General features: G+C 42.1%; 1 protein-coding gene across 1 annotated transcript in view; it reads left to right on the top strand.

Annotated features, from left to right (window-relative positions):
• The window catches only part of LOC110966941 (E3 ubiquitin-protein ligase RNF123-like), a 151,018-nt gene that overhangs the window by 27,270 nt on the left and 96,773 nt on the right, over window positions 1-26,975 (top strand). Inside the window, exons 17-27 of the mRNA XM_051947767.1 lie at window positions 1,748-1,847; window positions 1,951-2,012; window positions 2,609-2,680; window positions 5,711-5,828; window positions 7,966-8,067; window positions 10,972-11,072; window positions 13,720-13,912; window positions 22,040-22,185; window positions 24,999-25,082; window positions 25,493-25,600; window positions 25,683-25,860. Coding sequence (XP_051803727.1) covers window positions 1,748-1,847; window positions 1,951-2,012; window positions 2,609-2,680; window positions 5,711-5,828; window positions 7,966-8,067; window positions 10,972-11,072; window positions 13,720-13,912; window positions 22,040-22,185; window positions 24,999-25,082; window positions 25,493-25,600; window positions 25,683-25,860 — 1,264 coding nt within the window. The remainder of the gene's footprint in view (window positions 1-1,747; window positions 1,848-1,950; window positions 2,013-2,608; window positions 2,681-5,710; window positions 5,829-7,965; window positions 8,068-10,971; window positions 11,073-13,719; window positions 13,913-22,039; window positions 22,186-24,998; window positions 25,083-25,492; window positions 25,601-25,682; window positions 25,861-26,975) is intronic.

The following is a 26,975-nucleotide window of genomic DNA, read 5'->3' as shown; positions in this document are numbered from 1 at the left end:
GGAAACCTGATGTACTGACTGGTCATGTTTATAATGTCATCCAAACAGCTGGCATTATTGCACCGAGGGATGGTTGTGATATCCAGACCTAAAGGACATCATTTAACTGTATATCAGACCCAGATAGGATTTAGACAACAAATGTAACCTCATATATTCTTCATATTAAACACATACCTGTCGGCCACTTAACGCTGGAAGGAGCCGGTGTCACCAGAAACCCCCGAGTCGTCAGCTCCTGTGTCTGTACCGGGATGGTTTGGGCGGGGGGGTCGGTCTAAGACGGCCCAGTTCAGCACATAGATCCAAGAGCACTGCTCTAGGGAATCTGAATCGGCTTATTAGCCAGTCATCGTCATGGGCAAATCCCCGTGATCCTAAAATCTCTCTCCATTCTTAACGTGATCTTCCAGCAATGCCAGCTCATCCATTGTGCCACATTACACACGGCTGTGACCCGCTAGTTATCTGCTTGATCAGCGACTGGACTGATTGTCACAGGCCTTTTCCAAATCAGTAATCAATCAGTGCCACTCACCGCTCTATATCATTTGAAGATGGAAGTTTGACATATGAACATAGTTCTGCAAATACAGTCGTCGGCCGAATGACGCACTATATGAACATCTACAACAATGAGGGTTTATGATTATCCGGCTCTACAAGTCTAATATGTGATAACAATAAAGGTTTGAGATCAATCTGGTTTCAATTCACCACTTCACCCTCCATCACTGCCGTTCCCTCTGTCTCCAAAATGTGCTTAAGCAAGCATCAAAGTTGGTGCACCGGTGCGCACATTCTCATGCCAAGTTTGTTTTTAGAAATCACGACGTACACAGCGTACGCCGCTTTCTACGCAAAGTTTGTGATTTACGCCACTTTCTAGCCCTGTTTTGTGCGTACGCAAGATTTTTAAATGAGGCCCCAGATCTTTAAGATACGATGGAGCTGCTCATTCAGAGTTTAGATGTTAGAGGAAGGATTTTAGATTCTATCCTGGATTTTACAGGGAGCCATGAAGAGAAGCTAACAGGAGAACTCTGATCTCTGTTCCTGGGTCCTGTCAGAACTCTGGCTGGAGGTTTTTAGGAGAATTACTGGGACCTCCTGATCATCAGGAACTACAGTAGTCCAGCCTAGAAGTTCTAAATGCATGGACTAGTTCCTCAGCATCACTCTGAGATGTTCCAGATGTTCCTGATTTTACTACCATTAGATGGTAGAAAGCTGTCCTACAGACTGGTTTAGATGTTGAAGGACAGATCCTGGTCAGAGAGAACTCAAAGGTTCTCTACAGTAGAACTGGAGGCAGTGCCATCTAGAGGAACTATCTGATTAGATGCAGAGTTTCAAATACAACAACCTCAGTTTGTCTGGATTTAAATGGATAAAGTTCCAGGTACTTCAGACCTTTATGTCCTTCAGACATGTTGGCGATACATCCAACTGATTGGTTCCATCAGGTTCTATGGAGAAATAGAACTGGGTGTCAACTCCATAACGACGGATATTTCTGTAATGTTTCCTAATGCTACTATCTAAGGAGAGCATGTTCAAAGTAAACAATACTGGTTCTAACACAGAACCCTGAGGAACTCCAGAACTAACGCTGGTGGAAGAATCCTCATTAACATGAACAAACTGGAATCTGATAAACATGATTTCAACCAGTTCAGTTTCTTTAATCCCAGAAGTGGTTCCATCAGTAAATCAGCGTCTTGGTTCTGTTTGGTTTGTGTTTCAGGGTAAAGACGAGCGAGAACCCAAAGATGAGAGTGCAGATGAACGTCTGAGGCGTCGAGCCTATGAAAGAGGCTGCCAGAGGCTGAAGAAGAGAATCGAAGGTTTGCTTCTTCCTGTTTGCTCTGGATATATTCAGTTTTAAACCAACAGGATCAGAGCTGCTGCACGTTTCTTGAAATAAACCAGATGTTTGTCTTTCTGCAGTGGTGGAGGAGCTCCAGGTCCAGATCCTTAGGCTGCTGCTCAACAACAAAGACAAAACAACGGTGTGTCAACCTTTCCTGTCTCAGCAGAAACAGTAGCAGCAACCTGAAGATTCCTGGAGGCTCCTGAAGGCTCCTGAAGGTTCCTACAGGTTCCTGAAGGCTCCTACGGGTTCCTGAAGGTTCCTACAGGTTCCTGAAGGCTCCTACAGGTTCCTGAAGGCTCCTACGGGTTCCTGAAGGCTCCTACAGGTTCCAGAAGGCTCCTACGGGTTCCTGAAGGCTCCTGAAGGTTCCTACAGGCTCCTGAAGGTTCCTACAGGCTCCTGAAGGTTCCTACAGGTTCCTGAAGGCTCCTACGGGCTCCTGAAGGTCCATTTACTGATCTAAAGTCAGGTTCATTTAATAAATATATTCTGATAACATCTACGATGATGTTGTTATCCACTGGACCTCCACCTCCTGTGGAACCAGTTGAAGAAGATATGGCAGATGAGTGTCTGAATGTGTTGGTAATCAGTGGAATGACTGATTCTTATAGCTTCTCTTCAGGAGGACATTAAACATATTTCTGTGATAATAAAGTCTTTATTCTGTTCATCTTCAGGATGTTAAACGTGTTTCTGAGATAATTAAGACTTTATTCTGGTCATCTTCAGGGAGAAGCTTCCCGCTACATTTTCCTCAACAAGTTCAGGAAGTTTCTGCAGGAAAACGCTAGCAACAGAGGGGTAAGAACCGTCCTTTACTAGTCCCTAACTACTCACTGACTAGTCCTTAAACAATCACTAACTCGTCCTTGAAGAGTCACTGAATAGTCCTTAACTAGTCCTTAAGCAATCACTAACTAGTTACTAAGTAGTCCTTAACCAATCACTGACTAGTCAGTAACTAGTCCTTAACCAGTCACTAAAAATCCTTTACAGTCCTTAACCAGTCACTAACTAGTCCTTAACCAGTCGCTAACTGCTCTTTAACCAGTCACTAACTAGTCCTTAGCCAGTCACTAACTAGTCCTTAACCACTCACTAACTGCTCCTTTCCCAGTCACTAACTACTCCCAGACCTGCCAACCTGTACGCATTTTGTGTAGCAGGTACGCAATTTGACATCAAAATACGCTGGTACGCTCCGCCTCATTAAACTACTCTAAAAGCTGCAGACATCTGTGAGTGCTGTTAGAAATGTGGACGTGCATACATGATGCAGCAGTGTAGTGGTGCAATTTCAACCAATCATCATAGAGTAGCGGAGAATAAGGAGTCTGCAGAACCCTTGTTGGCCCGCTCTCTCCTGTCCTCTGCCTCCCTCCTCCTCTCTCGTGTGTGTGTGTGTGTGTGTGTGTGTGTGTGTGTGTGTGTGTGTGTGTGTGTGTGTGTGTGTGTGTGTGTGTGTGTGTGTGTGTGTGTGTGTGTGTGTGTGTGTGTGTGTGTGTGTGTGTGTGTGTGTGTGTGTGTGTGTGTGTGTCTTTTGGCAAATATGTACTGTTAATAACGTTACTTTCACGTTGAAAATACGATGTCATGTCGGGGAAATAAGCACTGAGTTTTTTTTTTTCCTATCGACGTGTGTGAGATTAAGTGGTACTCAAAATATTTCGCCAAGGTTGGCAGGTCTGTACTCCTTTCCCAGTCACAAACTAGTCCTTTCCCAGTCATGAACTAGTTCTTAACCAGTCACGAACTAGTTCTTAACCAGTCATGAACTAGTTCTTAACCAGTCACGAACTAGTTCTTAACCAGTCACGAACTAGTCCTTAAACAGTTACTAAATATTCTTTAACCAGTCACTAACTAGCCACTAACTGCTCCTTTAACAGTCACTGAGTCGTCACTATCTAGTCCTTAACCAGTCAGATTCTCAGGTTGACAGCAGGTCAGGAAAATTTTCCAGAACCTCCAGCTGGTTTCTCTTGGAGTTCCTTCCATCTCCATGGCCGTTTCTCAATTCTAAGACCGCAAGTCTGGTCTCGCGTTCTCGCCAAGTCCGGTCTTGCGAGAACGACTCGCACGACCGGACTTGGTGAGAACGCGAGACCGCATCGAGGTTAAAGTCCATTTGGAGCAGCAGCGTACCTGATGACGTTATCACCTCGGTTCATCCATAACCCGTCTCTGGGTTCATCCGCTCCAGTTATTTTTACCGTGAAAAACAACGAAATGGAACAGATAGAACAACACAGCCTTGCATGGTCACGTTTTAATATTAAAACAAGATCGTTGTTAGATTCCGATACATTTTTTAAAAAATGTTTTAGAGCCTTTATTTTATTGACAGCTGTAGTTTGTGATGAACTGAACCGTCTCATTCTCAGCTCTATCAGTGGATCCACTAAAACTTTTTACAAACTGATCACTGAAAATATTAAACCTTCAGGTGGACATTTCATAAACAGGGATGGATGGTTTACAGTTTTATTATTAACATTAATACATTCTGCATACATACCTGCTGCTTGTTCTCCAACATCCAGAGGTTTATAGTCTGACACACACACAAACATCACCACGCTTTACTGTGATCACCAGGACTTCTGTACGCTGAACATCATCACTGATTAATGAGAGAATACTGCATGTCAACTACTGTACTCACAACCTGAATACAGGTGAGCTCCTACAACATTCAGCATTTTGTATCCTCAGTTTCCATGAGCAGCATCCTGCTGGTCCAGATGCTGAAGATGGAGCTGCTGATGTTCTGTCTGTGGAGTCTCCCAGCAGTCAGTGAAGATCTGGGTTTTTTCACGTTCCTGGAATATAATATTGCTTAAATGTTATTTTTTAATGCACAGTAACAGTTATGACAATAGAACAAAGTCGTACTACATTTAATGAAGACAGACAATAATTCAGAAGCTCACAGTCAGCGATGGAGTGAAACATTAAAAATATGTTATAAATATTAACTTCAACTTCTTTCAAGTCCATTTTTCTCTGAACAATAAAAAAATACACTGATGCCAAAGTGTGACCATTAGAAAAACATAAAACTACTTATATCCCCGTTTAACTGCTATAGAGCCATCAGAGCCAGCGACAGATTTCTAAAAGTCTTGCCGACATCAGGCTGCTCTCGGCTCATTGCCGTTTATACTGGAGCCTCACATCTCCGAAACCATTGGAGTAAATTTTTAAACAGGCTTTATCTGGATAAACTGACCACATACTTGACGTTTACACAACTACTTTCTCGCCTGAAATAATCTGAAAACTACATTTTGTATCATAACAGTAGTATTGCCAAAAATCTTCTGTTACCTCTGAAAGTTTCCTCCTTGGCCTTTCACTGCTGGTCGGCGAGAAATGCATTATGGGTTATTTGGCCGCCCCAAGACTGCACAAGTCTGGTCCGATGAAGTCTCGATAAATGTGGGCGGAGCGAGAACATTTCTGGGTATTTCTTGCGGTCTCGGATGCGATCTAAGAATTGGAACAGTACTCGGTCTCCGACTGATGACGTTTCACGAGAACGCGAGACCACAAGAACGCATATTGAGAAACGGCCCATGTTTGCTCTCTGCTCATCATCAGTAGATGTTCCTCCATGCTGGATGGATCTCCATCCACCTGTTCCTCTGTTCTCTGTTTATTTACTGGTTTTCCTCTCAGTCTCTCTGAGGAAACACTGCCCGCAGTTCAACCTGGAACTCTCTGAGTCATCCTGGAGAACCAGAACAAACATGTTCTGACATGACTGTCCCGTGTACAGATCACGCCTACATGCTTGTACAGTGACTGTGTGTGTGTGTGTGTGTGCAGCATCCCACAGCGTTGTGTCCTCCAGAGTACATGGTGTGTTTCCTGCATCGCCTCATCACGGCCGTCAGAACCTGCTGGGATGAAGGCAGCCGCAAGACGGGCAGCTTCAACAGCGAAGGTAACGCGACAGACACACACCACACACACACACCACACACACACCACAGACATGCGACAGACACACACCACACACACACCACAGACACACCACAGACATGCGACAGACACACACCACACACACACCACAGACATGCGACAGACACACACCACCCACGCACCACACACACACCACACACACACCACACACACACCACAGACATGCGACAGACACACACCACACACACACCACACACACACCACACACACACCACAGACATGCGACAGACACACACCACCCACGCACCACACACACACCACACACACACCACAGACATGCGACAGACACACACCACACACACACCACACACACACCACAGACATGCGACAGACACACACCACCCACGCACCACACACACACACACCACACACACACCACACACACACCACACACACACCACAGACATGCGACAGACACAACAGAAAACTTTATTTGTCCCCAGGGGACAATTAAAAAGGCACATAGAGCAGGCAGTGCCACAATGACATTATCAGAGATAGAGATAAATATATGTACAAAGTAATAATAAGAATAAAAATTAAAAAGAGAGAAATAAGAAAAAACGCAGCTTAATAATATACATAGTGCAAATATGAATGAAAGTAGGTCCAATATGGCAATGAGGTAGATACAGTAATATATTGCAGAAGATATAAATTGAGGAGAGCAAAATGGCAGAGTTCCCAGAGGTCCATGTTAAAGTCCGTGTGTGGTGGTGGGGGTGTTATGGTTCATGAGTTGAGGAGTTGGACCGTCCTGGGTACAAAGGTGGACCTTCTCCTCTGTGTCCTGCATGCACGGCAGTGAAGCCGTCGACCAGAAGGAAGTCACTGAGACACAGAGAAGAGATCATGGGAGGGTCACGGATGATCCGGTTTGCCAGTCGACATATTAACTGTTCATACACTGCAGACAGAGCTCTGAGAGGCAGTCTCAGATCTCCTCTGTGTTAGAGGAGAATTTCAGCTGATTGTCAAAGATGGTACCCAGATATTTGTACTCCTCCATAATAAAAGCTCAACAGGCAGTCCATGGATGGTGGTAGTGACAGCTGTAGTCAGCGCCATCTGCTGGTTGGAAAAGGTCACCACCATCTCCTTGTTTTTTTTAACATTCAGCTCCAGACAAGAGTCATCACACTAGTCCACAAACTGCTGGAGGACTGAGCTGTGGGACTGAGAAGGTCCTGACAGCAGAGACAGGAGGACTGTGTCATCTGCAGATCTGACCGGGTGGGAATTGGTCTGTGGATCTGCAGTCATCCATGTAGAGGATGAAGAGTAGTGGAGAGAGGACAGGGGCCTGAGGAGAACCATGGAGGTCTGTAGTAGATCAGAGAAGGTTAAAAAGTCCAGTAACCACAGGATGAGCTGATCATCCAGGTGGAAGTGGGAGGAGAGTTTGTGAGCCAGGATGTGAGGCTGGAAGGTGTTGAATGCCGAGGAGAAGTCAGCAAACAGGAGTCTGGCTGAGGTGTTTGGGTGTTCCAGGTGACGGTGTAAAGTGTCCAGAATGAATACTTTGGCGTCATCAACATCTCTGCTCGAACGATACGCAAATTGGAGAGGGTCAATCTGTGCGTTAGTTACTCCGATGACTTGATGTTTCACGATTCTCTCCATTGCCTTCATCATGAGGGAGGTGAGAGCCACAGGTCTGAGGTCATTAAGTGCTGTGGTTGTAATATTCTCAGTTTCCACAACTGAGGAACTGTACAGCTGTCCAGGGAGTTTTGGAAGAGGGTCTGAAAAACACCCCCCAGCTGTTCTGCACAGAGCCTGAGCACACGACTACTGATGTTGTCCAGGCCAGGCGAACTGGTCTCTCTGGTTCTTCTCAAGGCTCTAATCACATCCTCTATTACAGACACACGACAGACACACCGCAGACATACCACAGACACACGACAGACCTTATTAACCTGTCTGTATTTGCACGTCTGTATTAACTCGTTTGTATTGACTCGTCTGTATTGACTTGTCAGTATTAACATGCCAGTATCGACTAATCACTGTTAACTCGTCAGTATTGACTCGTCTATACTGACTCCTCCATACTAAGTAGTCAGTATTGACTCGTCTGTATTGACTCCCTGCAGATGCCTACATCCCCCCCCAGCTCTTCTACAATGGGAAGGTGGACTACTTTGACCTGCAAAGACTCGGGGGGCTGCTGTCCCACCTGAAGAAGACCCTCAAAGGTTTGTGTCACATGTTCCACAACAAACTGGTTTTACTGGTTTCTACAGGGTGACCCAAAAGTTTGGAAACAAATGAAAAGTCTATAATCCAAATAATATAATGTTATTTCAATAAATCAGTACCACAGATATATTCAGAAGGGTATCAGATTAGTGTAAAACAAACATATTTCCACATGTTCATGTTTGTTTCTTCTACAAAGACGTGAACGTTTCCACCACCTGGTTACACTGGTATCTTCTGGAATGTATCTTCATTCATGCTTATGAAGGTTCCTCAAACTGGACAGTAAATGTTGCCTCATAGTACTTTTGGATGTTTAAAAAATAAAAACTGTCAGATACTTTACCATCAAGAGTTTTAAATCTGACACTGATGGTCTGCATTTAGAAGTTCTGCTCCAGCAAACCTGGACCTTATGGTTCTATTTATTGTCTTCAGAGTTATTGCACTCGGCAAATACTATGCTTTTAAGTTATTATGCTATAACAAAAATGGGTAAAATAAGAGTGAATTCATGCACCCCCAACTGAAATAGACACTGCAGTTAAACTTTGTTTCCAAACTTTTGGGTCACCCTGTACAGTGAAATCACCAAGCTGACTGGGTGAACTGGTTTTACTGGTTTTACTCCAGTCCACCACTTTCCTGTCTCTGCTGAGGTTCACCACTAGAGGGAGGCATTGCTTTGTGTTAGTCAGACTCATGAATCAATCACTGAAGAGCCTCCAATAGAGTTCTGGTCCTGCTCCGTTCTAGTCCCCGTTTAACTAGTTAATTCAATTCAATTCAATTTTATTTATATAGCGTCAATTACAGTCAAATCGTCTCAAGACGCTTTACAGAACCCAAATGCCTGACCCCCAGAGCAGCCCAAAGGAGACAGTGGCAGGAAAACACCCTTTTAACAGGGAAGAAACCTCGAGTAGAACCCGGCTCTATACAGGGGGGACCCATCTGCCTGCTGGCCGGGGGGGTTGAGAGGGACAGAGGAGGGCAAGGGGGAGGGATGGGAGAAGAGGGAGGGGTGGGAAAGCAAGGAAAACACAACACACATTTGGATACATGTATGACAGGATATGTGACACAGACAAAGTATAAGCTAACATTGAAAACTGACTCATAGTTTACTCTGATGATGTACGGCTCTGACATTAAACATACTCCATATATAGCTAGCAGTAAAATTCAAACAGTATGTAAGTTAGCATAACAGTATAGTGAAGGCAATGCAGAGTTGACTGGTGGAAAAAGGGAGTTGGAAGCAGAGGACTGGAGGAAGGTCAGCAGCAGCATCCCACAGTGGACATGATGGAGACTGAACCAGCTGGTGGAACATCAACCACAGATCTGAAGCATCCAGCTCTGGGACCAGGAACACTCGGACAAATAGCACAGGGGGAAACAGAGTGAATGTACTGCAATAACGGTATACATATTAAATGTAAAGGTAGATAGAGAAGGGCTCAGTGCGTCAAGAGAGGTCCCCCAGCAGCCTAGGCCTATAGCAGCATGACTAGGGGCAGAACGAAGGGACGACCAAGAGGGAGTCAGCTGTGCAATGAAGACACAAGCCGAACCCCTGTGGGTCACCCAGTCAGCCCCAACTATAAGATTTGTCATAAAGGAACGTTTTAAGCCTGGTCTTAAAAATAGAGAGGGTATCTGCCTCCAGAACCCAAACTGGGAGCAGGTTCCACAGGAGAGGAGCTGATAACTGAAGGCTCTGCCTCCCATTCTACTTTTAGAAATTCTAGGAACAACAAGTAAGCCTGCAGTTTGAGAATGAAGAATTCTACTAGGATAATAAGGTACTATCAGATCTTTAACCCGTTAAACTTCAGTGTACCGCCGGCCGTTCTTGTAAATGTTTTGTAAGCCAGGAGGAGAGTTTTGAATTTGATTCTGGCTGCAACTGGAAGCCAGTGAACAGAGATGAACAGGGGAGTGACATGAGCTCTTTTGGGCTGGTTGAAGACCAGACGTGCTGCTGCATTCTGGATCATCTGTAGAGGTTTGACTGTACATGCAGGGAGACCTGCCAGAAGAGAGTTGCAGTAGTCAATGCGTGACATCACAAGAGCCTGAACCAGAAGTTGTGTGGCCTGTTGGGTCAGGAAGGATCTGATCTTCCTGAAATTGTAGAGGGCATAACGACAAGATCGAGAAACTGAGGCCACGTGACCCTTAAAGGTCAGCTGGTCATCAATCATGACACCCAGGTTTCTGGCTGAGTTTGTGGGCACAAGTAGGCTCGAGTGAAGTTGGACACTGATCTGAGGCTGAACAGATGGACAAGCTGGAAAGACCATGAGTTCAGTCTTAGACAGATTCAGCTGAAGGTGCCGTTCCTTCATCCATGTGGAGATATCAGCCAGACATGCTGATATCCGAGCTGAAACTGTTGTGTCGTCAGGTGGAAAAGAGAGGAAAAGCTGAGTGTCGTCAGAATTACAGTGGTAGGAGAAGACACGGGAGCGGATCACTGCACCAAGTGAGGTGGTGTACAGAGAGAAGAGTAAGTGTTTCCAGAAGACCTTTAATAAATCTATGAAAGAACCAAAATAAAGGATTGATTTTATGACAGAGATTCATGTTTCAATGATTCAATCTTAAATCCAGACTTCTAGGAGTCACTGAAGACTGATGATAAACAGTCATCTGACCCACACACAGAACAGATGATGAGATGGATCAGTGAATGGATCAGTGAATGGATCAGTAAATAAATGAACCCAGTTCAGCTGAAGGAACCCTGAAGGTTAGAATTGAAAGTTGTCTCAGATCTTCAGTCATCACAGCGTTTATAGATTGACAGCAGATCAGATCAATGCTTGGCGTTTGTTGGAAATGTCTGGATGAAACTGGAACCTGAATCGATGTGACTGAATGTTTGTTTCCAGATGATCTGGCTGGAAAAGCCAACATCATCATCGATCCTGCAGAGATTCAGGCCACATCTATGGACGACCTGGACGAGGACGAGGAGAGTGGAGCCGCTCAGGTCGGTCTTTGTTCAACCTACCATCTGTGATTTTAACTCAGTGAGGTTCATGCTTGAAGTCCTGCAGCTCTGTGGAACCAGAACAGCACGATGGAGAGAGGATCAGAGATGTTGTTCTTGCAGTTATAATGATGGAAACCTGGAAAAAGAGACAAATTCTTTCAATGATTAATTTTATGAAAGTGTCAAGGAACCATCGCGTCCACCATGTCTCCTCAGATGTTAAACCTGAACTAATCAGTCCTTCCAGGATTTTCGTGATTGTTGCGGCCGAAAATGCCTGAATTTGTGGCAGCTTTTCTAAAAAATTGCGATAAAAGTTGCGATGTTTTAAGCTTATTTGTTGTGATGAAATTGCGGGAAACAGTAACAATCACTAAAAAGTTGCATTTTTTTCCAGCTTGTAGAACACGTTTCAATGCTGTAATTGACAATATTTATTCCGAAATTAATTATTTAACGTTCCAACCCATTTCCACAAAAGCTGGCACACCACGGTGGGACATTAGCAGCAGCCAGATACTGGTTTAACAGGATGTGGTTGGTAGATTTAAGGCACAAAATGGTAATTTACTATTGAATGAATCATATCCGGACAGATCTGTCAGTGGCTTAAAAAGTTAATTTCACATCCTGGCACACACGTGTTCACACTCGCTCACGGCTTGTCACGCCAATTAAAAAGAAGACAGTACAATACTCCACCAAGGCAGTTGTGTGTTCTGCATGTGTACATACCGAATCACGTGACCTAACTATGTAGCGGGCGACGGGAATTGATGGGACTGAGAAACACCCCCACATTTTAATCAGTTGTTCTTTGTGTCATTTTTCACAATCGTGATCGTCAACGGGCCGCTGAGGTAGCGTTTACTTGTTGCCATGGTTACCGTGCTGCTATCAGACGCCGTGCCGCTATGAATCCTTAACAAATCCATGGATCCAAACTTTAAGCCGTATCGCTGCTGAAGTCTAATCATTTGGTCCTTGTGTCATTTCTGACCGACCCTGAAAACTTCATTTAAATCTCTGGTTCTGTTTTGAGTGATGTTGGTAACAGAGGAAGGATTCACACACGCTGATCATCACATAACTCCGCCGTGTTCTTTGGTGGAATAAATAATCTAATTTACCTTCATTCTTTCAGAGCTCTAACAGATCTGGATGAAACAGTTTCCATCATGGTGATTTATGTGGTCTGTTGTCTGATCATTTCAGCTGTTCTAATATGTTTCGTGTTTTAAAAAAAGTGTGTATCAAGCGATGATTGTTTTTCTTTTTTTGTATTCCACCACAATATTGCATGGGTGTAAAACAGTTTAGCTCCGCTTTGGTGAAGAACATCAGTGAATTAATTGTTTATCACGGTCTTCAGCTGTAATTTTTGTTGGTAAATCAGAGACATTAGTATCTCACATGTCTGCATCTTCAAACCATAAACAGGAAGTGAATTCGGTGACGTACGTGCATTAGGTTTGCGCTGGGAGCTGCTATGATTGGTGGAACTTATGGGAGGTAGGTGAAAATTGCGGTTTTGTGATTGGGGTGATTGGACAAAATTGCAAGGCCGTGCAAAATTTGCGGAGATTGGTTGATTTCGCATTTGCGCGATCGCAACATCGCAAATTCCTGGAGGGACTGACAAATGTTGTCTCCTCAGACTTCTGTGGAGGTTCTCAGTCATCCAGGTCCTGGTGATGGTAGGAGCTTCAGGAGAAACCAGCTGGAGGTTCTGGAAGACATTTCTCGAAACGTCTTCCAGAACCTCCAGCTGGTTCCTCCTACGATCTCCTCATTCTGTAGATGTTTTTCTATCTCGAGACTTTTCTTCTCTACTCTGCGCATCATCAGTAGATGTTCCTCCATGCTGGATGGAGCTCCATCAACCTGTTTATTTATTGGTTTTCCTCTCAGCCTCTCTGAGGAAATACTGTGTGCAGTTCAACCTGGAACTCTCTGAATGTTCTGGTCTGAGATGGTCCTGGAGAACCAGAACCAGGAGGAGGTTCTGGTTCTATACAGAATGTGTTTGAAGCAAACACTTTATTTTAGGTAAATTTTCAAATGAGACAGGAAGAATAAAGGGATTTTAAATAAATCAGGATTTCTGTTCAGAGTTGGTTGTTTTCCTGGTGGAACTGCAGGTTCTTTCTGTTATAGTTTTTGGCTGATAGATGGAGTTGTTCTGGAGATTTTTAGACTAGACCAGAATGGACTAGACTAGACCAGAATAGACTAGACTAGACCAGTCCAGAATAGACTAGACCGGACTAGACTAGACCAGTCCAGTCCAGAATAGACTAGACCGTACTAGACTACACCAGTCCAGAATAGACTAGACCGTACTAGACTACACCAGTCCAGAATAGACTAGACCGGACTAGACTAGACCAGACCAGTCCAGAATAGACTAGACCAGACCAGACCAGAATAGACTAGACCGGACTAGACTCGACTAAACTGGAATAGAGTAGACCGGACTGGATTAACCTAGACTAGATTAGACTAGACTAGAATACCTTAGCCTAGACCGGTTCTGTTTTTGTAGACACGATTTTCTGCAGGTTCTGGGTTTCTGAGGGTCCCCCAGAACCTTCAGAACAGAGCAGATGTTCAGGTGTGTTGATCAGCTGTTTTCTGATGACAGAGGCCGTTCGGGGCGGCGGCTATGGGTGGAGCTCTGGCAAGGCCCAGCTGGCTGAGTTCTCCCACTCTGGGTCGGGCCAACCGGTTCCTGAGCACCGCCGCCGTCAGCCTGATGACGCCCCGCCGGCCCCTGACCCAGCCGGAGAAGGTGAAGGTCCGGACCCTGGCGGTGGAGCAGAGAACCGAGGAGGACAGTCAGTACCCTTCACTTTTTACAAGACAACCCAACATTTAGAGGAACAAACAGAACCCAACATTTACAATCACAAACAGAACCCAACATTTACAGGAAGAAACAGAACCCAACATTTAAAAGAACAAACAGAACCCAACATTTAAAAGAACAAACAGAACCCAACATTTACAGGAACAAACAGAACCCAACATTTAAAAGAACAATCAGAACCCAACATTTAAAAGAACAAACAGAACCCAACATTTAAAAGAACAAACAGAACCCAGCATTTAAAAGAACAATCAGAACCCAACATTTAAAAGAACAAACAGAACCCAACATTTAAAAGAACAATCAGAACCCAACATTTAAAAGAACAAACAGAACCCAACATTTACAGGAACAAACAGAACCCAGCATTTACAGGAACAATCAGAACCCAACATTTAAAAGAACAAACAGAACCCAACATTTAAAAGAACAAACAGAACCCAACATTTAAAAGAACAATCAGAACCCAACATTTACAGGAACAAACAGAACCCAGCATTTACAGGAACAATCAGAACCCAACATTTAAAAGAACAAACAGAACCCAACATTTAAAAGAACAAACAGAACCCAACATTTACAGGAACAAACAGAACCCAGCATTTACAGGAACAATCAGAACCCAACATTTAAAAGAACAAACAGAACCCAACATTTAAAAGAACAAACAGAACCCAACATTTAAAAGAACAAACAGAACCCAGCATTTACAGGAACAATCAGAACCCAACATTTACAGGAACAAACAGAACCCAGCATTTACAGGAACAATCAGAACCCAACATTTAAAAGAACAAACAGAACCCAACATTTAAAAGAACAAACAGAACCCAGCATTTACAGGAACAAACAGAACCCAGCATTTACAGGAACAATCAGAACCCAACATTTAAAAGAACAAACAGAACCCTACATTTAAAAGAACAAACAGAACCCAACATTTACAGGAACAAACAGAACCCAGCATTTACAGGAACAAACAGAACCCAGCATTTACAGGAACAATCAGAACCCAGCATTTACAGGAACAATCAGAACCCAACATTTAAAAGAACAAACAGAACCCAGCATTTACAGGAACAATCAGAACCCAACATTTAAAAGAACAAACAGAACCCAACATTTAAAAGAACAAACAGAACCCAACATTTAAAAGAACAATCAGAACCCAACATTTAAAAGAACAATCAGAACCCAACATTTAAAAGAACAAACAGAACCCAACATTTAAAAGAACAAACAGAACCCAACATTTAAAAGAACAATCAGAACCCAACATTTAAAAGAACAATCAGAACCCAACATTTAAAAGAACAATCAGAACCCAACATTTAAAAGAACAAACAGAACCCAACATTTACAGGAACAATCAGAACCCAACATTTAAAAGAACAAACAGAACCCAACATTTAAAAGAACAAACAGAACCCAACATTTACAGGAACAATCAGAACCCAACATTTAACCCTTTAAGCTTCAGTGTACCGCCGGCGGTACACCTACTAATTTGCATAGGAATTTCAAGAATGTCCGACGGGTGCAAACCCGATTATACAAACACTATACACCGATGGAAAGCTTAGATTCTCATGAATCCGCCGGTATAAACCACTTTCAGATGTGATTACCACAGCGGGTGAGAAAAACACATTTGTCCGACAAAAACGAATATCCATCCATCCGTTCTCTATACACGGCTTCAACGTACACAGCGCGACTCACATTTCTGGGTTCATTATTACACACAGAAAAAAAGATTCCACAAAAAACGGCCATAATCCAACCTTTTACATCAGATGACACAAGCCAGTAAACTATTTTGTCCAAAACATGTCCTGAAGTCGGTATAAAATCCCCGAATCGGTCGTTTTCAAGGAAATGCACCTCCCGATGCCCGTCCAATATTCCCCGTATTTTTCGTAATTTTTTTAATTTAAAAATAGAATATTAGCGATTTTTTTGTACTGAAAACGGCTGGAAATGACTGAAGCTTAAAGGGTTAAAAGAACAAACAGAACCCAACATTTACAGGAACAAACAGAACCCAACATTTAAAAGAACAAACAGAACCCAGCATTTACAGGAACAATCAGAACCCAACATTTAAAAGAACAAACAGAACCCAACATTTAAAAGAACAAACAGAACCCAGCATTTAAAAGAACAAACAGAACCCAGCATTTACAGGAACAATCAGAACCCAACATTTAAAAGAACAATCAGAACCCAACATTTAAAAGAACAAACAGAACCCAGCATTTAAAAGAACAATCAGAACCCAACATTTAAAAGAACAAACAGAACCCAACATTTACAGGAACAAACAGAACCCAGCATTTACAGGAACAATCAGAACCCAACATTTAAAAGAACAAACAGAACCCAACATTTAAAAGAACAATCAGAACCCAACATTTAAAAGAACAATCAGAACCCAACATTTAAAAGAACAAACAGAACCCAACATTTACAGGAACAAACAGAACCCAGCATTTACAGGAACAATCAGAACCCAACATTTAAAAGAACAAACAGAACCCAGCATTTACAGGAACAAACAGAACCCAGCATTTACAGGAACAATCAGAACCCAACATTTAAAAGAACAAACAGAACCCAACATTTAAAAGAACAAACAGAACCCAACATTTAAAAGAACAAACAGAACCCAACATTTACAGGAACAAACAGAACCCAGCATTTACAGGAACAATCAGAACCCAACATTTAAAAGAACAAACAGAACCCAGCATTTACAGGAACAAACAGAACCCAGCATTTACAGGAACAATCAGAACCCAACATTTAAAAGAACAAACAGAACCCAACATTTAAAAGAACAAACAGAACCCAACATTTACAGGAACAAACAGAACCCAACATTTACAGGAACAATCAGAACCCAACATTTAAAAGAACAAACAGAACCCAACATTTAAAAGAACAAACAGAACCCAACATTTAAAAGTACAATCAGAACCCAACATTTAAAAGAACAAACAGAACCCAACATTTACAGGAACAATCAGAACCCAACATTTAAAAGAACAAACAGAACCCAACATTTACAGGAACAATCAGAACCCAACATTTACAGGAACAATCAGAACCCAACATTTAAAAGAACAAACAGAACCCAACATTTACAGGAACAATCAGAACCCAACATTTAAAAGAACAAACAGAACCCAACATTTAAAAGAACAAACAGAACCCAACATTTACAGGAACAATCAGAACCCAACATTTAAAAGAACAAACAGAACCCAACATTTACAGGAACAATCAGAACCCAACATTTACAGGAACAATCAGAACCCAACATTTAAAAGAACAAACAGAACCCAACATTTAAAAGAACAAACAGAACCCAACATTTACAGGAACAATCAGAACCCAACATTTAACCCTTTAAGCTTCAGTGTACCGCCGGCGGTACACCTACTAATTTGCATAGGAATTTCAAGAATGTCCGACGGGTGCAAACCCGATTATACAAACACTATACACCGATGGAAAGCTTAGATTCTCATGAATCCGCCGGTATAAACCACTTTCAGATGTGATTACCACAGCGGGTGAGAAAAACACATTTGTCCGACAAAAACGAATATCCATCCATCCGTTCTCTATACACGGCTTCAACGCACACAGCGCGACTCACATTTCTGGGTTCATTATTACACACAGAAAAAAAGATTCCACAAAAAACGGCCATAATCCAACCTTTTACATCAGATGACACAAGCCAGGAAACTATTTTGTCCAAAACATGTCCTGAAGTCGGTATAAAATCCCCGAATCGGTCGTTTTCAAGGAAATGCACCTCCCGATGCCCGTCCAATATTCCCCGTATTTTTCGTAATTTTTTAAATTTAAAAATAGAATATTAGCGATTTTTTTGTACTGAAAACGGCTGGAAATGACTGAAGCTTAAAGGGTTAAAAGAACAAACAGAACCCAACATTTACAGGAACAAACAGAACCCAACATTTAAAAGAACAAACAGAACCCAGCATTTACAGGAACAATCAGAACCCAACATTTAAAAGAACAAACAGAACCCAACATTTAAAAGAACAAACAGAACCCAACATTTAAAAGAACAAACAGAACCCAACATTTACAGGAACAAACAGAACCCAACATTTAAAAGAACAAACAGAACCCAGCATTTACAGGAACAATCAGAACCCAACATTTAAAAGAACAATCAGAACCCAACATTTAAAAGAACAAACAGAACCCAACATTTACAGGAACAAACAGAACCCAGCATTTACAGGAACAATCAGAACCCAACATTTAAAAGAACAAACAGAACCCAACATTTAAAAGAACAAACAGAACCCAACATTTAAAAGAACAATCAGAACCCAGCATTTAAAAGAACAAACAGAACCCAACATTTAAAAGAACAAACAGAACCCAACATTTAAAAGAACAAACAGAACCCAGCATTTACAGGAACAATCGGAACCCAACATTTAAAAGAACAAACAGAACCCAACATTTAAAAGAACAAACAGAACCCAACATTTAAAAGAACAAACAGAACCCAACATTTACAGGAACAAACAGAACCCAGCATTTACAGGAACAATCAGAACCCAACATTTAAAAGAACAAACAGAACCCAACATTTACAGGAACAAACAGAACCCAGCATTTACAGGAACAATCAGAACCCAGCATTTAAAAGAACAAACAGAACCCAACATTTACAGGAACAAACAGAACCCAACATTTAAAAGAACAAACAGAACCCAACATTTAAAAGAACAAACAGAACCCAACATTTACAGGAACAAACAGAACCCAGCATTTACAGGAACAATCAGAACCCAACATTTACAGGAACAAACAGAACCCAACATTTACAGGAACAAACAGAACCCAACATTTAAAAGAACAAACAGAACCCAACATTTACAGGAACAAACAGAACCCAGCATTTACAGGAACAATCAGAACCCAGCATTTAAAAGAACAAACAGAACCCAACATTTACAGGAACAAACAGAACCCAGCATTTACAGGAACAATCAGAACCCAACATTTAAAAGAACAAACAGAACCCAACATTTAAAAGAACAAACAGAACCCAACATTTAAAAGAACAAACAGAACCCAACATTTACAGGAACAAACAGAACCCAGCATTTACAGGAACAATCAGAACCCAACATTTAAAAGAACAAACAGAACCCAACATTTACAGGAACAAACAGAACCCAGCATTTACAGGAACAATCAGAACCCAGCATTTAAAAGAACAAACAGAACCCAACATTTACAGGAACAAACAGAACCCAACATTTAAAAGAACAAACAGAACCCAACATTTAAAAGAACAAACAGAACCCAACATTTACAGGAACAATCAGAACCCAACATTTAAAAGAACAAACAGAACCCAACATTTACAGGAACAATCAGAACCCAACATTTAAAAGAACAAACAGAACCCAACATTTACAGGAACAAACAGAACCCAACATTTACAGGAACAAACAGAACCCAGCATTTACAGGAACAATCAGAACCCAGCATTTAAAAGAACAAACAGAACCCAACATTTACAGGAACAAACAGAACCCAACATTTAAAAGAACAAACAGAACCCAACATTTAAAAGAACAAACAGAACCCAACATTTAAAAGAACAAACAGAACCCAACATTTACAGGAACAATCAGAACCCAACATTTAAAAGAACAAACAGAACCCAACATTTACAGGAACAATCAGACCCCAACATTTAAAAGAACAAACAGAACCCAACATTTACAGGAACAAACAGAACCCAACATTTAAAAGAACAAACAGAACCCAACATTTAAAAGAACAAACAGAACCCAACATTTAAAAGAACAAACAGAACCCAACATTTACAGGAACAAACAGAACCCAGCATTTACAGGAACAATCAGAACCCAACATTTAAAAGAACAAACAGAACCCAACATTTAAAAGAACAAACAGAACCCAGCATTTACAGGAACAAACAGAACCCAGCATTTACAGGAACAATCAGAACCCAACATTTAAAAGAACAAACAGAACCCAACATTTAAAAGAACAAACAGAACCCAACATTTACAGGAACAAACAGAACCCAGCATTTACAGGAACAAACAGAACCCAGCATTTACAGGAACAATCAGAACCCAGCATTTACAGGAACAATCAGAACCCAACATTTAAAAGAACAAACAGAACCCAGCATTTACAGGAACAATCAGAACCCAACATTTAAAAGAACAAACAGAACCCAACATTTAAAAGAACAAACAGAACCCAACATTTACAGGAACAAACAGAACCCAACATTTAAAAGAACAAACAGAACCCAGCATTTACAGGAACAATCAGAACCCAACATTTAAAAGAACAAACAGAACCCAACATTTAAAAGAACAAACAGAACCCAGCATTTAAAAGAACAAACAGAACCCAGCATTTACAGGAACAATCAGAACCCAACATTTAAAAGAACAATCAGAACCCAACATTTAAAAGAACAAACAGAACCCAGCATTTACAGGAACAATCAGAACCCAACATTTAAAAGAACAATCAGAACCCAACATTTAAAAGAACAAACAGAACCCAACATTTACAGGAACAAACAGAACCCAGCATTTACAGGAACAATCAGAACCCAACATTTAAAAGAACAAACAGAACCCAACATTTAAAAGAACAATCAGAACCCAACATTTAAAAGAACAATCAGAACCCAACATTTAAAAGAACAAACAGAACCCAACATTTACAGGAACAAACAGAACCCAGCATTTACAGGAACAATCAGAACCCAACATTTAAAAGAACAAACAGAACCCAACATTTAAAAGAACAAACAGAACCCAACATTTAAAAGAACAAACAGAACCCAACATTTACAGGAACAAACAGAACCCAGCATTTACAGGAACAATCAGAACCCAACATTTAAAAGAACAAACAGAACCCAGCATTTACAGGAACAAACAGAACCCAGCATTTACAGGAACAATCAGAACCCAACATTTAAAAGAACAAACAGAACCCAACATTTAAAAGAACAAACAGAACCCAACATTTACAGGAACAAACAGAACCCAGCATTTACAGGAACAATCAGAACCCAACATTTAAAAGAACAAACAGAACCCAACATTTAAAAGAACAAACAGAACCCAACATTTAAAAGTACAATCAGAACCCAACATTTAAAAGAACAAACAGAACCCAACATTTACAGGAACAATCAGAACCCAACATTTAAAAGAACAAACAGAACCCAACATTTACAGGAACAATCAGAACCCAACATTTACAGGAACAATCAGAACCCAACATTTAAAAGAACAAACAGAACCCAACATTTAAAAGAACAAACAGAACCCAACATTTACAGGAACAATCAGAACCCAACATTTAAAAGAACAAACAGAACCCAACATTTACAGGAACAAACAGAACCCAACATTTAAAAGAACAAACAGAACCCAGCATTTACAGGAACAATCAGAACCCAACATTTAAAAGAACAAACAGAACCCAACATTTAAAAGAACAAACAGAACCCAGCATTTAAAAGAACAAACAGAACCCAGCATTTACAGGAACAATCAGAACCCAACATTTAAAAGAACAAACAGAACCCAACATTTAAAAGAACAAACAGAACCCAACATTTAAAAGAACAAACAGAACCCAACATTTAAAAGAACAAACAGAACCCAGCATTTACAGGAACAATCAGAACCCAACATTTAAAAGAACAAACAGAACCCAACATTTAAAAGAACAAACAGAACCCAACATTTACAGGAACAAACAGAACCCAGCATTTACAGGAACAATCAGAACCCAACATTTAAAAGAACAATCAGAACCCAACATTTAAAAGAACAAACAGAACCCAACATTTACAGGAACAAACAGAACCCAACATTTACAGGAACAAACAGAACCCAACACTAAAATGAACAAACTCCTTCACCATCAGCAGAACTTTCCTCATTTCCATTCAGTTGAGTAAACAGAACTCGATGCTCCTCACCTGCTGTTTCTCTCACACGTGTCTCCTCTGTCACACCTGAAGTTGAGGGTAGCCATGGCAACGACGGCCTGTTGCTGGGGCGACCGCTGGAGGAGCTGGACCAGGCGGTGGCCGACAAGTCGCTGCTGGAGATCGTGGACGGAATCGTGATGATGTACAACCTGAGCGTCCACCAGCAGCTGGGGAAGGTGAGCAGAAACACCATGAAGCTGGAGGAGAAGGTCCATAAAACCAAAAGACCATCACTGGAGGGTCTTTATAACCCATATTCAACCAGAGGCTCTGCAAAGACAACATATTTAACTGTTGGTTTGTGTAAATATTCACTTGTTTTGAATCTGATGTCTGCAACACAAAGCTGGACAGAACATACCTGTCTAGAACATTCCACAGGTGAGCAGATTAAAGAGGAGACTTCATGATTGGCTATGAAAGGAACCAAACCCCTGAAAGGCTCAATTCAGTTTAATTCTATTCAGTTTTATTTATATAGCACCAGTTACCATCATATTGTCTCCAGACGCTTTCCAGAACCCATATGAATCCCAGAGCAGCCCTATGGAGACAGTAGTTCAGGAGGAGTTCATCAGTTTGAACATTAAATATCTTCTTTGTTGAGTATTTGTTTGAATATAGGTTGGAAAAGATGAGCAAATGATTGTGTTCTGTTTTTATTTATATTGAGTGGAACTGAGGTTTGAAGCGTTTAATGAAGGTTCAGCTGCTGCTTCCATTCATGAATTCAGAACAAACCAACACATCTGAAATATCTGTTGCAAGCTCAGATCTGATTCATCTACAGATGATGAGTTCAGGCACTGTTGGAAGGTTCTTTCTGTTTTACAGTTTCCACAGTCTTTTTGTAGATGTTTTGAAGACATGGGGCCTCTGAAACCCAGCCGTTGGTTTTAATGCTGATGATGTGAACATGAAGGTTGAAGCTCCATGTTTTATTCATGAAGGACAGTCTGACCTTCATTTTTAGTCTGCAGGGAATAAACTGTTCTACACGTCTGTAATCCAGATCCACCAGCATCAGTCTGACCACTTCTAGCTTCATTTAACCCTCGTGTCGTCGTGCAGGTCAAATTGACTCGTTTCAAAGTTTGAAAATGGAGTTATTTTTTTCATTTCTTGCCAAATTTGGGGATTTTTTAAAAAAAATAAAACTTTTAAGGGAAACTTTTAATGAATTTTTGGAGTTTTCTTCCTGAAGATTTTGCCAACTTTTTTAAATTTGGGGAATTTTTAAAAATTTTTTGGGATTTTTTTTCAGACAAGGGAACAATGCTTTTTTGATACCCAGAAATGAGGACGACAGGAGGGTTAAGAATCTAAAAGGAAAAAATTGATCCGCTGAATTACTGAAAGAAAAGTGGAACTAGAACAGAGTTAAACTGGAGATAAATGGAGTAAGAACTAGTCAGAGTTCAGCTGCAAATCTCCACAGTTGAACACATGAAGGTTGAAGTGAAATTCACTGGATCACAGATGTCTGGACAGTAAAAGTTAAAGCAGCTGCTTTAAATACATATCCAAGGTTGTTTAAATCAATCCACTGGACTTTAAGAAAGTTCCTTGAAGACGTTTCACCTCTCATCCAAGAGGCTTCTTCAGTTCTGGTGGTGGTTGGTGTTGTCTCAGCTTTTAAACCTCTGTGCGGTGTGTCCAGGGCTGTTATTCCAACGACCGATACCAAAACTCACCTGACTACTCAACGATGGTCGTTGTGAGTATCGGTGGGGGTCGTTGAAATGCAGAGATGTCACTGAGCCCTCTTGTGCTAATGGTGGTCATTAGCATGAGTCTGCTGAGTAGTTCTTTTGAGGAGTTTTGAAAGGACCCCCCCCCCCCCGTTCAGAGATGGCTTCTCTACTTTGACATGGATGGCTTCTTTCACTCCTCTCTCAAACCATCTGTCCTCTCTGTCCAAAATCTGAACATTGGTGTCCTGAAACAAGTGTCGTCCTTCCTTGAGGTGAAGGATGACTGCTGAGTGCTGTCTTGAGGAACTGGCTCTCCTGTGTTGAGCCATGCACTTTAAATAAATGATGGATGTTTGAAAATGTCTAAATGGGAAGAAGTTCTGGATCTAAATCATCATCTGTGTTCCTCTGAATGAGACTGGTTTTCTGAATGAAATGCTGAGTAGAAGGACGCTAAAGACTGAGACCATTACCTGTTACTGAGGTACCATCTTCACTCATCTACACCCAGAAGATCGCCCCTTGCTGGCTGCTAGAGAGAAAGCAGTTTTAAGACTGAAGTGAACGATGTGTGATGAGATCCTGGTTGAATATTCCCATGTGTCTGGATGTTGTGATCATCTGCAGTAACTGAACATGCTTTCCTCTGGGATGTTTCCCCCTGGGGTGGTTTCTTCTGGGATGGTTTCTTCTGGGATGGTTTCTTCTGGGGTGGTTTCTTCTGGGATGTTTACTTCTGTGATGTTTTCTTCTGTGATGTTTTCTTCTGGGGTGGTTTCTTCTGGGATGGTTTCTTCTGGGATGGTTTCTTCTGGGATGGTTTCTTCTGGGGTGGTTTCTTCTGGGATGTTTACTTCTGTGATGTTTTCTTCTGTGATGTTTTCTTCTGGGGTGGTTTCTTCTGGGATGGTTTCTTCTGGGGTGGTTTCTTCTGGGGTGGTTTCTTCTGGGGTGGTTTCTTCTGGGATGGTTTCTCCTGCCAGTAATCGTCCGGTTGGAGCTGAAACACGAATCTTCTTCCCTCCAGTCGGCCTCTCTGTTCTTGCTGCTCCTTTTTCTAAGTTAAAACCCTAAGTTAAAAGCCACAGCTTTTATGGCCTCTATGAACAGATGATTCACAGTCTGTGATCTGATGGAAACGGATCAGAAGCTACTGTTCACAGAAGGCTGCTTTCTTTCTGTTTAATGTTGTCTGAAGTGTTGCTGCTGCCAGAGTTTAACTCCTCCTGCTGGTTTGGCTAAAGGGTGCAGATAAAATGACCTAGAAAGGAGTAAACTTCTGTTTGTTTCCTCAGATGGTGGTGGTTTCAGACGACGTCCATGAATACGCCGTGGCTCTGAAGGACACGGAGGAGAAGATCGCTCGCTGTCCTGCCAGGGTGAGCTCCATCATACATTCAGACCTGGGTTAGGGTTAACCCATCAGGTCCTTCATGGTGAACAACAAGCCCTGTGTTTGGCTGAAGTTTCTGTGGTAGTCACTGTAGAATCACTGGTCCAGATAGAACAGCTGAATGTAGAATCACTGCTTGTGTCTTAATTAACTCCAGTGAAGTGTTCAAAGTGAAACTGGTTCTGGTTCCTGTCACCTGGTGATTATTTGATCAGCTGACTGGGTGTTTGCTGTCAGAGATCTTTAGTTCAGGTTTGAGGTGGTGGGATTGTGTCTGATGGTCCTGAAGCTGAACTGGAAATGAATGGAGATACAGAGAAGAGTTCAGATCAAACAGTAAATAAATATGAAATAAATAAAATACTAATAAAATAAATCTTTGGAACTGTTTTCCAGAGGGCCGATATCCTGGAGGAGCTCCAGAAGAGCCAGAAGGTTTTTGCAGAGAAGCTGAACCACCTGAGCAGAAGACTGGCCTGGATCAACGCCACCATCTACTCCAAGGTGAGCGCCGCTCCGGTTCTGTTGGTCTGGACCGTTGGTTCTACTAGGTACTGATAAGTTCCTCCTCTTTGTGGTCCTGCAGGAGAAGATGCTGGACGTCTACTGGCTACTGTGTGTCTGCATCAGGACCATTGAACACGCCGACAACACCGGCTCTTTGTTCGCCTTCGCTCCAGAGTTCTACCTCAATGTGGCCATGAACGCTTACAGCGCCCTGAAGAACTACTTCAGCCCCGCCAACAGCATGGAGGAGCTCCCAGGTAGAGCACCTAGGTAGAACGCCCAGGTAGAACGCCCAGGTTGAGCACCTAGGTCAGGGGTCGGCTCTTTCAGCCCTCTGTTGTGGCTCCCTGTAACTTTGGAAAATAAATCATCAGCAGGCTATTTAATTAAAATTTCTTTTATTTTAGATTGTTAATTTTTAAAATTTAATTCTAAATTTGAAGATTATGGTGATCTTGTAACATCAAAATAAAACGTCTTAATTTTTGTCTGTCAGAATATGCGTCCCAGCCGTCGATCTCTGACACTCACCGGCCTGCATGTATTCATTTGAAGTCCTTTTGATCTTCGGATCCCAGTGTTTGCTCTGCATTCATTCAGCAGCGGCGGGCCACCATTCCTACATCCTAGCCGTCGCTCCTTCAAATTTCTTTCTTTTTCTTATTGTCGCAAATACACCACTGCCACACGCCTCTGCCTTCACAGCAGAGTCCTGCACTGTGTGCGGTACTCGTGAGTACTAAGGTAAACTATGGATAATTGTCTTGCTCAGTATCTACTCTTTGATAGGTTAATACGACGTTACTTGTGAGAACACGGCTCGATGTGACGTCCAGCATCCAGGCAGCAGGTCAGCGAGTCAGAGGAGTGTCGTCTTGGAAAATAGGGCAGCGACTTACCGGAGAAAAGTTATTAGCTTAAGATAACAGCAGGACCTGACTCTGTCTCCCCCTCCACCCTGAAACACTGCTGATCAACTGTCTCCAGTCTTCACTGACATCTTTAACGAATCACTGGAGACATGCCACGTTCCAACCTGTTTCAAGACCTCCACCATCATCCCTGTTCCAAAGAAGCCAAGACCCACTGGACTTAATGATTACAGACCTGTCGCTCTGACCTCTGTGGTGATGAAGTCTTTTGAGTGCCTTGTGCTTCCTCACCTAAAAGCCATCACAGACCCTCTTCTGGACCCCCTGCAGTTTGCCTACAGAGCCAACAGGTCTGTAGATGACGCCGTCAACCTGGCTCTCCACTTCATTCTGCGGCACCTGGACTCAGCAGGAACCTACGCCAGGATCCTGTTTGTAGATTTCAGTTCTGCTTTTAACACGGTGATCCCTGCCCTGCTCCAGGACAAGCTCCTCCAGTT

The sequence above is a fragment of the Acanthochromis polyacanthus genome, chromosome 5, assembly GCF_021347895.1.
Source record: "Acanthochromis polyacanthus isolate Apoly-LR-REF ecotype Palm Island chromosome 5, KAUST_Apoly_ChrSc, whole genome shotgun sequence".
Taxonomy (NCBI): Eukaryota; Metazoa; Chordata; class Actinopteri; family Pomacentridae; genus Acanthochromis; species Acanthochromis polyacanthus.
Note: the sequence above shows the minus strand (reverse complement) of the source record. Positions and strands in the feature narration are given on the sequence as shown.